The 15,579-nt window shown below is 48.6% G+C and overlaps 1 protein-coding gene across 5 annotated transcripts in view; it reads right to left on the minus strand.

The window, feature by feature from the left end:
- The window catches only part of Cyfip2 (cytoplasmic FMR1 interacting protein 2), a 129,574-nt gene that overhangs the window by 82,846 nt on the left and 31,149 nt on the right, over positions 1–15,579 (minus strand). For all 5 annotated transcript variants that reach the window (XM_027938620.2, XM_027938621.2, XM_071612022.1 and 2 more), the window contains 7 exons: positions 14,646–14,827; positions 12,491–12,587; positions 10,739–10,867; positions 7,863–7,967; positions 5,450–5,541; positions 3,352–3,469; positions 484–603 (listed from right to left, as the gene is read on the minus strand). In XM_027938620.2, coding sequence (XP_027794421.1) covers positions 484–603; positions 3,352–3,469; positions 5,450–5,541; positions 7,863–7,967; positions 10,739–10,867; positions 12,491–12,587; positions 14,646–14,827 — 843 coding nt within the window. The remainder of the gene's footprint in view (positions 1–483; positions 604–3,351; positions 3,470–5,449; positions 5,542–7,862; positions 7,968–10,738; positions 10,868–12,490; positions 12,588–14,645; positions 14,828–15,579) is intronic.

Genomic DNA, 15,579 nt, shown 5'->3' on the forward strand with positions numbered 1-15,579 from the left:
CATCAACTGGTGAATGGGTAACAAATGTGGCATATCGGGGTCCTGGCATACTCTTCAGCCATAAAGAGGGGTGCTGATTCATGCTTCAGAGATAAACCCTGGAAATGTGTGGAATCAAAGAAGCTAGATGCAAAAGCCTAAGTGCTGTATGAGTTTATTTGTAGGAAACATTCAGAATAGGGAGACCTACAGGGACAGAGAGGAGTTGGCTTGGGGCTGGAGGGATGGGAAGGGTGATCAGATATTGGATTTCTTTTTAAAGTGATGGAGATGTTCTCAATTTGACACTGGAGTTGTTAGACAACTCTGTGAATGTAGTAAACAACAAACAAACAAAAAACAATGAAATCACACTCTGAGCAGGAAAGTGGTATGCTACGTAAATTATATCTCCATAAAGTTATTAGCAAAGGGGAGAGGCAGGACAGACAGCTTCTAGGTGAATGGAGGTCAGTGTGAGACCCTGTGCCCCAGGACACCTACCACCTCCATGACATGGGCACTCCACTTGGATAACAGCTGAAGGCCCCGCAGGGCCAGGTCGAACAGCTCCCGGTACTCCTCATCCGACTTCTGGCTGTCCAGCCCGGAACCTGTCACCACCTGGAGGACATCCACGGTCACTCACTGTCACATGCCTGGCACTTTTGTACACCTCTTACTGATTCCCCCCAAGAACTCACAGGGAAGTGATTATGCTCCCTTGACAGGGGAACTGGACTCAAGACAGGCGCCTTGCTAAAGGCCTGTAGATGGCTGGGGTCCCAATTCAGGAGGCACAATGCCAGAGCCCCACCTGCCACCACCCAGGGGCACAGAGGCACACAGACCTTTCTTGACTGCATTCCACGTAGGAAGGGCAGACTACAGTGGCTCAAGCACATATCCTTGCACAGAGATCTTAAATATGTATATGTAAGCAAGCAACACTAACTTCCACACCACAATATGACTCTTAATACATGGGACTCCCTCTAATCTTCTCTTCTATTGCATATAAAATGCTCATCACAAGTCACTCAATTAAATCTATCTGTAGCCCTCAAATCAAAAAACTTTGTAGTGATGTCTCAGTCATGTGCAGAGATGTACAAATTCCCAGCTGAGAGTGGACAAGATGACTCTGTCCCTGTTCAGCTCTCACACTGGAAACAGGTGTCCCTTTTCAGTCTACTTAGTGCCATGCTACCCATTTTTTGTGCTTTGTTGGTGAATTAACAAATGAAAAAGTCCCTAGGCATAGGACTGATGTGCTGTACATGTTCCTACCTGCACGAATGTACAGGATGCCTTATGGAAAAACTCCATGTGTTAGATAAGCCTTGTTCAGGCATAAGTTACAGTGCTTTTGGCCCTCAGACAATGCCAGTGAATCAACACTGTATAACACACAATGTATCTTTAAACAGAAACACGTCTAAAACTTCATCAGTAGATGAAAACACTGTGCCCAGAAGCTCATAGGGACCCAACTCTATATTTCTCCTTGGATCAACTGTTCAGTATTTACTAATTCAGGGTTCATGGCCACTTCAAAGGATATGACTACTGCAAATGATGAGAACTGGCTTGATACAAACAGGAAGAGATCATGCCTGCTTGGCCCTCTGAACCCAGGGCTCTGCATCCAATGGGCTTATACAATAGTAGATGGAAAAAATATTCAGAAAGAATGCATCTTTACAATGTACTTAGTTTTTCTTGTTGTTATTACCTAAATAATACTGTGCTGCAATTATTTACATAGCATTTACATTGACTTGGGTATTACAAGTAATCTACAGGTCATTTAAAGTACATAGGAGGATGCATGTAGGTTATATTCAAATACTACATTATTTTATAAAAGGGACTTCAGTGCTGTTGGATATTGATATCAGCTGAGGTCCTAGAATAAATCCCCTATGGATACTTTGGGACATTGTAATTTTAAAAAATATGCTTTGGATCAGGTACATCCTTAGTCCACTAAAACCTGACTAGGAATAAAGGAGTCTAGCCCTTGGATAAATTAATTTTTTTTTGTGGCTTACTTCAGTTGATTGGCACATTTAGTAAGAAAGCTCACCCTTGCCCACTGGGCCATTGGTTGAATGACCACACTGCCTGCATTTGTCAGAATAAATGTCAGACCAAAGACATTTCCTGAGTTTGGGTTTTGGAAAAAAAACAATCCTTATGGCTGCTGGCCACACAGTGGAACCAGAGAGCAAACATGGACCAGCCCAGTCTTCCAGGATGGTGGAGCTCATAGGGCCTGTTTATCCAATGGCTTATCAGGAGGCTGTCTACTACAGGGAGAGACCCAGAAGAACACAGCACCCAAATATTAATCACAGTTAGTTCTGAGATGGTAGGATCTTACAGGATTGCTTTCTCTTCTTCTGCTTATCTGTTTTTTTTTTTTTTTTCCTGATTTTGTTATGCTGATCATATTTCCACGAAAATTCAATGAAATGAAATGTCACTATTGGGATTACAGGAGATTTTTTTTATAGCCCTTTTTTGTCCCTAACTGCATTTAAGTTTTTTTTTTTTTAAACAACAACAACAAAAAAAAAACAACAATGATCATTCCTTAGTATGTAGCTTCTAAAATATTGGATAGTGTTAGGTACACAAGTTCTCAGAACTCCTTTTCTTGAGCTTGAGGGTAGGGACAACCTGGATCCTGTGTGCAGGGGAGGGGGGGATTCATAATCACTGGGCTCCTCCTCTTTGCTAGGCACAGCACACATTCCAGATGCCACATCATCTCATTTTTTCAGTGAATCTTTTGGGATAGATACTATTGCTATTCCCCCTTTCTAATAAATTTTAAATTTTTGATTGATACCTAGTATCTATATATATATATTCATAGGGCACAGTGTGACTTTTCAACACAAGTATTTGTCTAATGATCAGATCAGGGTAATTGGCATTATCTGTCTCACCAGTCATCGATCATGTCTTCGTGCTGGGAACGTTAAAAATCCTCTCTACTAGCTGCTCTGAAATAACTGTTGTCAACCACAGTCATCCCACTGTGCCACAGAACACTGGAACTTACTCCTCCCATCCAACCATCCTCTGTCCATTACTCCCTCCTGCATACCCTTCCCAGGCTTTGATGTTACCCCCATCATGCAGAGAGGAAAGGGAAGCACAGAGATTTGAACAACTTGCAAAGGGCAGAATTAACCCTGGTTCTGTCTGGCTGTAACTGTCCACGCTCTGGGCAGCTCTGCCCTCCTGCCCCAGATGTGTAGTCCCTGCCACTCCCCAGTATCCCAGGTGTTCCTGCTCTTTCCCAGCTGCTCCTCTCCCCGCCTGGCCCACATGCCTCCGTGCCCGGTGGCCAGCGCTCACCTCACTGTTGCTGTAGCGAGCCAGCTCCGAGATGAAGCGGATGTGGTCATCCCGGATCTGAACCATCTGCTCGCAGATGTTGTACTGGGGGCTGATGCTGCTCTGTGTGCACGTCCACCTGGGTAGAAAACCACAGGGTCAGAGCCGGGCCAGCCCCAGGCTCCTGGGTGGGACACGCTCCTTCCACTCCCTAGTTGTTCCTGGTCCTCAGCCAACACGGCTGGCTCCCTGGGTGAACCAGAAAGCGGTGTCCTGAGCCTGCCAAGTGTGGTGCTGTGGAGACCACAGGCTTCGAGGAACAGTCCTCCTCCTCCTCCTCCTTCTCTTCCTTGTGGCCATCCTACTCCAAGGAGGCTCAACCACAGGCCTTTCCAGCTATCAGGTCCACAATACTTACCAGTTCCATGGCTGGGGATCACAGCCTCTCTAGGGGTACAAGGGTTGGAATCCAAGAAAGAAAAAGCAAGGTGGGCAATCCCCCCAACTCTAAGAGCACCAGCCCTGTGGTAGGAGCTGGCTCTGGAGGGCTTGGAGCTGGACTGGGGAAATCCGGATGGGCTTGTGCCTCCTTTCCAGGGTGGCCTGGCAACATGGTCACACCCACAGTGAGAGTCCAGGACTCCAAGGACACAGGGCTGGCTTCCTCCTCCTCCTCCTCCTGTCTCTTTCCTCCTTCCCTGACCTCCCTTCTTCCTCTCTGCCCTTTCTGACAGATGTGATTAGGAAAACCGTACTGCATGGGGAGGCGGAGGCAGGAGGATCACAGTTCAAAGCCAGCCTCAGCAACTTAGCAAGGCGCTAAGCAACTCAGTGAGACCCTGTCTCTAAATAAAATATTAAAAGGGCTGGGGATGTGCTCAGTGGTTAAGCGCTGCTGAGTTTGATCCCCAGTACCAAAAAAAAAAAAGAAGATGAAGAAGAAGAAGAAAGAAAAAGAAAACAATCCTGCATTGGAGAGAAAATGAACGAGTAAGAGTCCTCACTCCTCTTCCTGTCTTCCCCTGTCTGGTGCTGGTAACCCAGCAGACAGACTAAGCATGAGCTCAGAATGTTTCAGAGAGAAGTTAAAATTTTAAAAGGAGCCCTGAAGGGATTCTCCTGGGGGTGCGCAGAACAGCGATGGCCTTCCTCACGCTTATACTTTGCCATTCTTTATTTTGAGCTACTTGGAGGGATCAAGAAACCATCACTCAAACCTCTGACTTCCTGCCCTGGTCATACAACAGCCTCCTCCCAACCAGCGTCAGGTGGTCCAGGAGCCAGGCAGGCAAGGGGCAGAAAACAAGCCCCTCATCCCTGACCCCGTGCTCCTCCCACCCAGGCAGCCCCAGAGGATGGAGGCACGGGACTGGCCATCCCTGGGAGCTCAGCTACAGAGCCTGGTGAGTAGAGGTCAAGGGCACTTCACAGCTGTCCTTGAAGGTACTGAACTCTCACCCATGACCACAGGACGGCCAGCTCTCTTCCACTTGGAAAGGCCATGTCCACTCAGCCCTGGGTGAAATGCACTCAGAAGCAACCCCCACAACGGCATCTGATTTCAAAGCAGACGGCGGAGACTGGAGCCAGATGTCCCCCAAGTCCGGTGAGCCACTGATCCCTCAGACCTCAGCACAGATTCCCTGGGATTGTGGTGGATAAAATGACCCAAGGGGAGGCGTCAGCTCACTTCACACTGGAGCCATTCCGGCCACACGTCACCACGTACTTACTGAATGGTCGCAAAGCCCGAGCAGAGAATCGGGGAGATGAAGATTGTCACCATCTCTCTCCAGCTGGCCAACGAGAGCCAGCGGCTGCTCCCCACATCTCAGGGAAGGAGGAGGACTCCTGCTGTCCCTCTGAAGGGACGCCATGGGCTACCACTAAGCAGGATGAGGGACATGGTTGTGCTCTGAGACCTTTTGAACCTGGCAGCAAAGGGCGGATACAAAAGGGCTCCGAGCACCCTCCGCTGCTCCCTCTGGTGGCGCCAGTGATCTGAGGGTCCACCTGCCCAGGGCTCTGGGGAGGGAGGAGGGACTGAAGTGGCCCCTCGGCCCCCTGCCCGGGCCGGGCGTCCTCGCAGGAGCCTAGAGACATTACGGCAGGCACTCACTTGGACTTGTTCTCTTCATAGTGAGCACTGGTCTTAATGTATCTGGCCAGCTCTATCTGCATGTCGCCGAACAGGGGCACCACCTGCAGCTGCTGCAAAGGAAGCAAACACAGCGCGTGAGATGCGGCCGGAGGCAGGGGGGCAGCGGGCCTCCATGTGCGCCTGGGGCCTGGCCCCTTGTTTCTGCTTCTGATGATGCTATTGTGTGAACCCAGAACCAAAAGGAACCTCAGCTGGCATACTGGTCCTCCCCTGTCTCCAACCAATTCTGTGTTCTAGGCAACCGAGCTCAGAGAGGCAAAGTGACTTGTCTAAGGTCACACAGCCAGTACAATGGATGAAGTCTGAGGACCAGATGGCTAGCCTTGCAGTGGAGGGTCCTTTCTCTTCCTACTGCTCCAGAAGGTAAGAAACTTCCAGCCAAAGGCCAGGGCAAACGGAAGGGAGACTGGCATCTACTCTCTACCTCCCACGCACTAGATACAGGGCCAAACACTTTAGAAGCATTATCTCAGTCCATACCAACACTGTGTGAAGTCGGGCATGGTGGGACACACCTGTCACAACTGTAATCCCAGCAGCTTGGGAGGCTGAGGCCGGAGGACGGCAAGTTCAAGGCCAGCCTCAGCTACTTTTTGTTATTGTTGTTATTCTGCTGCTACTTTTATTTAAATTTTTTTTAAATTAAATGACAGTAGAATGTATTTTGGCAGAATACACATACATAGAGTATAACTTACTTTATTAGGTTCCCACTCTTGTGGTAGTATGTGATATGGAGTTACCCTGGTCGTGTATACAAGTACACGGCTAGGAAAGTCGTGACCAATTAATTCTACTGTCTTTCCTATTCCCCTCCCCCCTTCTCTCCGTTACCCTTTGTCTAGTCCAATCTATTTCTATTATTCCCCTCCCCAACATCCCTTGCTGGTTTATCATCCACAAATCTGACAGGACACTCAGCCCTAGGTTCGGGGGGACTGGCTCATTGCACTTAGCATGATGTTCTCCAGCTCCATCCATCACCAGCAAATGACATGATTTCATTCTTCTTACCAGCCTCAGCAACTTAGTGAGGCCCTAAGCAACTCAGTGAGACCCTTTCTCTAAATAAAATACAAAAAAGGGCTGGGGATGGGGCTCCGTGGTTAATTTTGCCCTGGGTTCAATCTCTAGTATCAAAAAGGAAAAAGAAAGAAAGAAATGTGAAGTTAGTACTGTAATCACGTTCATGTCACTAACAAAGAAACTGACAGGCAGGCAGGCTAGCGATGTCCCATAAAGTCAGAGAGCCAGGATTAGGACCCAGGGCTCGGACTCATCTACGCAACCCCAGTGAATCCTTGGGGAAACCCTCCGAGGATTACCCTGAGCATTCATAGTTCTCAGATAGGAAGATGTGGTTCCAGGGAGATTCAGTGACTTTCCCACGGCCATTCAGCTGTGAAGCAGCAGCGCTAGACTTTACCCCAGGCCTGACTGTGGAGAGTGTGTCCCCTCCCTTCACAGCCGGCTTATGCACACTGACTCAAGGCAGATTTTGCAAGGGTCTCCCAAGACGAGTCCTGTTTTCATCTAGGGCTGCTCTGGAGAAAAGTAAAAGTTTCAAACTTGAAAAAAAAAGCCCATTCAAGCAGCAAAACAAGACTCCTCTTGCTCCCCTTGACCCTGCCTGGTGCTCTCCATGCCACACCTTCATGAGATCTCACCAGTTATATGAAACTGGGCATTCCCATGTCTGAGCCAAGACCAGCTTCATGCCTGCAAGGCCCAGCATTAGAAAAAAATGATTCATTTCCAAAGTATGGAAGCCCCTTTGCAAAAAAAAAAAAAAAAAAAAAAAAAAAATTCAAAGGCTTGATTGACTACAAGTTTTTGTTTTAAAAGATTTAGGAACAAAAGATCAACTCTCTCTTAGAGGCACTAGAACCAACTGAGTGCATAGGCTGGTGAGGCAATTCGCCTGACAGGAGGGAGGCCAAGGGGCTTATAGTGGGCCGGGGGAGAGGCTGTGGTTTTTCAAATGGGAATCCACTTAAAATCCACTCTTTAGCCCTCCTACTTCCTTGAGCTTTGGTTTATTCTGAAAACAAAAGGAGACACCTCTTTCTTTAGATGACTTCCGGAAAGGGCTAAAGGAGAACACAAGAAGTATCACATTCCCCTAGTGGAATCCCAGTGGAGCCGTGTTTGAGAACCGTGCATGCTTTCCGGGGACAGCCTTCTCTAGTGCCAACTCCTCCACCAGGGGCAGCTAGAAGCTGTCATCCTATTCTCCCACTGTTGGGGTCTGCAGAGTAACTGCTCAATTAACAGCTCCCCCTAATTTGTGGCAAATTTCATTCCTTTCTCTAGTCCTCTTGATGCTGGTGTAACCCTGGCCCCCTGCCCTGCCCCAGCTCCAGTGGCTGACCTTAAAGAACTTATCAATTTTGCTAAGGTTGATTCTCTTCTTGGCATCCAGTTTGTAAATATTACTGACATTTCCATCCATCAGGTAGAGGCCAAAGCCCATAACCTAGAACGAAAAAGGGCAGAGTGCAAAAACTATTGACGTGCACTGGAATTATTAAAAAAAAAAAAAAAGCTTTAATTTGTACACATACAAATGGAGACATACATTCATTATGAAAAAAACCCTCATATTTTCAAATATAGACAGGAAACATGGGACTAATTTCAATGATAAATTTAGTATATTATGGCAGCCACTTCGTAAGCATTGAGTATATGGGCCACAGACTGTGCTTTAGGGATTTAACAATTACTGCTGTTGACCATAATTCTTAGTTCTGACAACAATCTTGTGAGTCAGGTTCTAAGCAACAGCCTTGTTCTATGGCTGGGAAATCAGAAACACAGAAAGGTTGGACAGCTTGTCAAAGTCACAAAGATGAGCTGCAGTGACAGGATCTCATCCAGGGTCTGTCAATAAAAATGGGCACATTTAGGTCCTTCTTGAGAGTAAGGAGCCTGAGGCCTATCTAGGGTGCAGCACCTCGCAGGCACATAACACTGGCCAATGGTGAATGTAAAAATATCCACCTTTCCCCCCCAAAGAAATAACAATGTAACAGTTCCTATAGAGACATGGGTGACATGTCAAGTAGGTCAACATTCTCATTTCAACCCCCAAAGCTTGTTTGTTTTCCTCCTATGTGGAATGTGCAGCTAAAGGGGGTGCGGCTAGACGTAAGCTGTGGGACAGTCACTTCTCGCTGTGCCTCTATTTCTCATCCAACACCAAAGAGAGTCGACTGGAAGACTATTCAGGTTGGATGGCTTCCCTCTTGGGTCCTACCTGTGCTGTAGGATGAGCGCAGGACTTTTCCTGTTAAGGATGAATGGCGCCCTCTGGTGGCATTTGATTTCATTAACACAAACTGCAGAGCCGTGAAATAGCTCAACAGTGTTGGAAGCCAGACTGAAGATGGTGGAGAATTCAGAGAGAAGTGGGCTGGGAAGTTAGGATGTAGGGGAATTAAAGAGCGTTGAGAGAAAAAAAAAAAAGTGCTGGAGAATTTGAAGGTCGTATGTAACACTGCTTGGTGGACTGGAGTTTCATAACCTAGCTCATGGAGGGAGCAAGCATGGGCAGAGCTGGGTACCACCCAAGCATGGAGCTGGGCTGTCAAAGGGTCTGAACTTTGAATAACCTCTCTGGGTTTCTGGCGGCCAAGAGGAAGCTGGAGTGAACAAGTCATACAGACATACTGCCTTGTGCTATAGTTTGAAGGTGGCTTGTTCCCCCTAGATCTCATGCAGGATTCTAATCTCCAAAGTTACATGGTAAGGGTATTAAGAGGGTGAAAACCTTAACCCCATGATGGTTCAGAGGTGGGTTCTTTGGAAAGTGACTAAATTAGATTAGCTTATTATGATGGAGGTCCCATGATTGAATCCTGGTGACCTGACAAGCAGGGGAGAGAGACCACACAGAGATACATATAGTTTCCTGCCATGATGTGATATAGTCAGGGAGGAACTTTGCCAGAGCCTGTACCATGCTGCTTGAACTTCCGGTCCCCCAAACTGTGAGCTAACTAAATCTTTTTTCTTTGTACTTTACATCAGGTATTTTGACAAAGCAATGAAATATACCCTACAAACTCAATTGAGGTGCCAGAAATGTAAGGACAGGAACACTAACCCAGGTCAGGAGTTCTTAAAATGCCAAAAGTGGCAAGAGAGGGAGAGAGAGAGAAAGAGAGAGAAAGAAACACTTTGGAAGATGAGGTTTGAGGGAAGAAAGAATCAAAAGGGGGGTGCTCTATGGTGCATGTGAAGATATAGAGAAAGTTGTTCATGTCAGTGCTATAACTATTGGAGAGGAATTAGAAATAATCTTAGCAGACAATGATATATTGTGGTTAAAGCCAAGAAGTCTCATCTATGTGACTTTAGTCAATTGCTGCGAAATATTCCAAACATAATTAAGGACATCTGAGAAAAATTCGACATGCTTATGTATATTGCATATGTTTTAAATATACAAGCATAGAAAAAAATTAGAAGCATATACATCACAATTCTGAAGATGTTATTTCCAGGGTAAAAGATGGTGACAGGTTGAAATTTTTTAATGCTTTTTTGGATATCCTGGATTTTCCCCATTAATAATTTTAGGATAAAATTTGTAAACTGTTGAGATAATCATGACCATTTGACAAATTAAAGCAAAAGCCCTAAGATTCTGTTTTCCCTCTGATTCAGCAATTTCTCTTTCATAATGTTAAGCTTGACCAAAAGAGGTGCATAAAAGCTGTGCTACACTGGGTATGGTGGCGCACGCCTATAATCCCAGTGGCTCAAGAGGCTGAGGCAGGAGGATCAAGAGTTCAAAGCCAGACTCAGCAATAGCGAGGTGCTAAGCAATTCAGAGAGAGCTGTCTCTTAATAAAATACAAAATAGGGCTGAGGATGTGACTCAGAGGTTGAGTGCCTCTGAGTTTAGTCCCTGGAACAAAAAAAAAAAAAACAAAAAACAAAAAGCTGTGCTATGAGGGTTTTAATGCAGTTTAGCAAACAAAAATCCCACCCCAGGGAACATGTTAAACAACAACATCCCCATAGAATGGAATAGTGGGCAACCATAAAAATTATATTGCAGAAATATCCTTAATGACACCTTAAAGGTGCATAGGAGATATTAAAGCGAAAGAAGAGACCACATGTGCAGTGAGATCTGTATCACTGTTTAAGAAATAGAAATATTGTTCTTTAAAAATGATTTTAGATAAGGAGGAGGTGGGAGGGCAATCCCTGTCTGCAGTATGTGGTGGGGTTTACCTTGAGGAGCATGTGCTTCTCACTGGGGGTCAGGTACATCTTGTTCTCGTAGTAATCCACGCAGATGTTCACGATGTCCGCCAGCAGCTCCTCGTAGCCAGGGATCACTTCCAGTTGCTGGTGGAGACACTGAAACAGCACCCGCCCTCAGGACAAGCACAAGACACCCCCTCCTGCATCCTCACCTGCCACACAGTTTGGGCAGCAGTGACTGAGCACGTGGCTCTACTGATGGCCCAGGAGTCATGAATGGCCCTGGGGGAGAGGAGCCTTCACACCAGCCAGTCTGATGCCTGAATGCCCTTGTGAATGCCACCCAAGTGGCTGGGTAGCCAGAGCTCCTGCATGCCTCCTGTGCAGGGAGCTTGCTTGCCTTGGAGCCTCCATCTCAGTCCCCAGCAATTGCAAGTAAGAAGCACTCTCTTAGGCAGAGCCGAAGCAGCTCAGCTTTACAACAGGCCTGTAGTAATTTCAGCTCAGCTCTGAAGGCATAGACTTATCTGTGCTGTTTTCATCAGACAAGGGCAGGGAAAGACCCATGGAGTGGGGGTGGGGGCACCTGGGCCAGTAGGTGTCTCCTCCTGGCAGGTCACAGCAGTTCAGAAACATCTCCTAGAGAGAAGGATCTGAAGTTCCCATCCCCGTGCTTTCTCCAAAGAAGCAAAGGGTCCTTGTGGGACACCCAAGAAGGGCACTGCTGGAGCTCTGTACAGGCAGCAGGGGACTCAGTCTCCTGGGGCCTCAGACACTGGGCAGTGAACAGAGCAGGAAGGGCCCTGCCAACTCTGGGCCTCTGCCCAGGGAGCTGAGCCTAAAACCCCTGGGGAAATGCAGGGCCCCTCAGCACCGGCCTGGGTCCTGCCAACATTCTTGCCGGCACCTGTTGCGGCTGACCTGACAGAGGGTGGGATGAGTCAGGCTATGCTGGGTATAATGGGAGAGTGACAGCTGAGTGGTCATGCCCTGCAAAGCAGGGACCAGAGCTCTGGACCTTTTCCTCCTTTCCTGGCTTTGCATATGTTGTGGTTTGTCTACGAGACACCCCCCAAAAAGCTCATGTGTTCAGAGGTGAAATGATTGGTTAATTCCTTTGATGGGCTAATAATCTGAAAGGACTACTGGGTGGTAAATATAGGCAGGTAGGATGTGGCCTGGACCAGAGCTCGTCCCTGACTCCTCACTCTGTCACTCTGCTTCCTGGATGCCAAGAGCTGAGCCACCTTCCTCTACCTCATCCTTCCATCTTGATATTCTCCCTCCCCTCACACCCAGAGCCATGGAGTCAGCCAACCAGCACTAAGGTACTAAAACTGTAAGCCCCAAATAAACTTTTCCTGCTCTAAGTTGTTGTCAGGTATTTTGATCACAAAGCCGACCCACGGAGCATGCCGAGGGCTTTTTGTACAGCATCTCCTTTATTTCTCACGATAGTCCAGCGAGATAAATCCTCATAATATATTCAAAATGACAGACCCATTTTATAGATGAGAAACTTGAGGTCTGGCCTTTGCCCAAGGCGTTGCAGTGGGTGGTGGTCCTGCTCTCTGGTCCTCTACCCTGGCTGAAGGCTTTCAGAGGACAAGGCCTGGAGAGGGTGGAAGGGCCATCTGTGGTTGGGAGGGAGGCTGAAGGCTGCAGTGGTTTTTCACTCTTGTGATGGGCAGTGCAGACAGAAGTTGGACTGAGATCATCTGCTTGAGGTTCACCCAGCCTCCAGGCCCCTGTTTCCCCAAGACGCCAGGCAGGACCCACCTGGGTGATCCTGTTGTGGTTGGCCAGGAACATGGAGAGGTTCTGCGATTCCTGAATGGACTGGGGGTCCGCCATCTTCCTCAGGAACTGTGCCGCCCTGAAAGGCAGATGGCAGGTGAGACCGAAGAGCATCTGCACACCCCGAGCCTGAGGTACGTCACGTGGGCTCCCATTTCCACCCTACCCGGAGTGACACTGTCCCCCGAGGTCAGGACAGGGCATCTGAAATTCAAGGGCAGGGATGCACTGAAAATCTCTGAAGTCTTGGAAAGTTTATGGGGAGCCAGCCTCCACTGATGCAGGTGGAGGGGCCAGAGGGAGTGAAAGGAGCACCTGCCCCGGAGCTGCACTGTGAGCCGTGGAGACGCTTTCCTTATAGGAAAACCTCGATGTTTCTCAAACAAAGAATTGCATGGAAAATAAGTCTGTTAACATTACAGGATTATAAGATGAAAGCAGGATGGGTGTAGGGCACACAGGGATCTGTGGTAGCAGAGTACCCCTGCCTCGCTCCGGACACGCAGGACGTCGGTTGTGGCCATGACGGCAGCAGTGTGCTCTAACTGTCGGGTGTGTGGGGGAGGATGTTATGCCATGAGCTATCTATGGAATCTTTGTGAATCTGACATTTCTGGGTCAGCTGAGACATGGGCTCTGCCTGCTGGGCACCCCGGGTTTCATGGTGTACACAGAAGAATCAACTTGTGAGAACCAGTCTGCTCACTCCAGGCACTCTGAACCCAAGGACAATGTGGGGGGAGGGTCCCTCCTCCCTCCCCAACAGTGACATGGAAAGTCCTTCCACCAGAGGTGGCCAGACACTCTGGGGTTCATCTGAACCTCATGCAACATGCTGGGAGTCTCTTGCTTTTAACTGCTCTTGTCTCCTCTTGGGTGACTGTGTCCTGATTTATAAAGAGAAACAACCTCCCCCCCCACCGCCACACACACACACACAATTTTAGATGTGGTCCTTTCTTCTAAGCTGATATGGATCCCCCAAATCTAAGAGTGAGCAGTGTCTGATCAGAGCAGCCTACCTCACCAGTGACTAATGGAGGGACCAGCACATGATACAGGCTTGAGGGACATCCTTCTTCCCTGAGACCTGTGCAAAAGCATTTCCCTGAAATATTGGGGTTGCTATCTGGCTGGTGGGAAGCTGCTGCCAGAGACCACCATGAGGCACAACTGGCCTGAGCAGGAGGCCGTTAGAGAGGGAAGGGCAGCAGAGGTGGGGAGACCTAGGCTAACATCACCACCCGGGCACTGGATGGGGGCATGCCTGGATGTCTGGGTTCCATAAGCCAACTCATTTCTGTCTTCTGCATAGCAGTTTGAATGGCTTTCTGAGTCTTGCAGAAAAATGACTAATGTAACTACTAGAGTCTTGATCTGGAGTGTCCCTGAAAGGCTCCCATGCTGACGGCTTGGTCTCCAGTGCAGCAATGCACAGAGGGGCTCCTTTGGGGAAGTGATCAAATCATGAGGGCCCTGATCTCACCAGTGGATTAATGCATTGATGGCTACTGAGAAGGGGTAGAAACTAGGTAATGTAACAGGGCCTACTTGGAAGAAGTATGTCACTGAGGACTTGCCGTGGAAGGGTAATCTTGTCCCTGACCTCTTCTTTCCTGCCCCCACCAGCTTCCTGGCCACCATGAGATGAGCAACTTGGCTCCATCACGTACATCCCGCCATGATGTTCTGCCTCGCCATAGGCTCAGAAACCATGGAATCAGGTGACCATGGACGGAAAATTCTGAAACCATCAGCCAAAATATGCCTTTCCTCTTTTCAGTTGTTTATGTTGGGTATTTTGTCACAGCTATGCAAAGTTAACACAGTAGCCATTTTAAAATTACCTTCCTGGTTCCATCAAGCATGGGGCAACAGAATGGTTACGGCTTCATGGACGGGGAAATGAGGCTCTAACTCCATCTTGAGCTATGAGACCCTGCCAAGGTCAGGCTCTCCACAGACTCAGCTCCACAGCCTGCTCCTCAAGCCAGGCTGACACAGGCCCAGCCCTGCTCTGTCTTGGGGATTGGCTAGTCGGGTACCAGAGAAGGAGCTTGTGAGCAGGGCACTGGCCTCTCCCTCCAGCTACCCAGCTGCTGCCCGGGAAGAGGGCCCCGCGGGAGAGGGTGCTGACCTCTTGTAGGCAGAGTGGTCGTTCTTGACACTGCACTTCATGTTCTTCAGCTCGTCCAAGACGGCGAACATGTTGATGAACTTGCCCAGGGTCAGCAGGTAGGCCTCGGACACAAAGTCCTTCCTGCGCTCGGCGTGGCACAGACGCTTCACCTCGCTGCAGAACCGCTCGATGGCCTTGCGCTGGAGGCAGAAGGGCAGGCGTAAGGGGGAGGCGGCCCCAGGGGTGGGGGCAGTGGCTCCCTCTGCTTTCTGGTCAAGGCTCGCCTGGGGTCTCCCCAGGCCATCAAGAAAAGGGCAGATCTGTAGGGTGGACTTTCTCAGAGATGTATTTCAATCCAAATCTGATTTTAGAGGCAACCTGGATCTGGCCCTGAGTGAGTCGAACCAATGAATTCATCCAACACACTTTCATTTAGAAGCATCAATATGTCTTATTCATTTTGTGTCCCCAACACCTGGGACAGTGTCAGGCACTGGCCAACAAGGAGAAAGAAGCCAAGAGTGTGTGAGAACCATCCAGAGAAAGGGGCTCATGATGACCAATAACTCTTTATTGAGCATCTACTGTGTGCCAGGTACCATTCCAGGCATACCCTAGTAAAGCTGGTGTCAGGAAAAAACAAAAACAGAAAAAAAAACAGTTGAATAAGAGAAAAAGAGGCTGCTGCTGCGATCTGGGGGCAGTGAGCAGGAGAGAAAGAGGAGGAGGAGAAGAAATGGAAGGAAGGGAGAGGAGAAGTGGGGAAAGAAATGACGGCTCCAATGTGAGCCGTGGGCCTGGGACCCCGCAGTCAGCCACCCTCTCCTCAAAGACCACACCCAGTAGCCCTCCACCACCACGGGAGCCTTCCCCAGCAGCCCCGTGCAATCAACAGCTGCTCCCCACGGGTGGCCATGGAGCACTTGAGATGCGCACTGTGACTGAGGAGCTG

This window comes from Marmota flaviventris, chromosome 5, assembly GCF_047511675.1.
Source record: "Marmota flaviventris isolate mMarFla1 chromosome 5, mMarFla1.hap1, whole genome shotgun sequence".
NCBI lineage: Eukaryota > Metazoa > Chordata > Mammalia > Rodentia > Sciuridae > Marmota > Marmota flaviventris.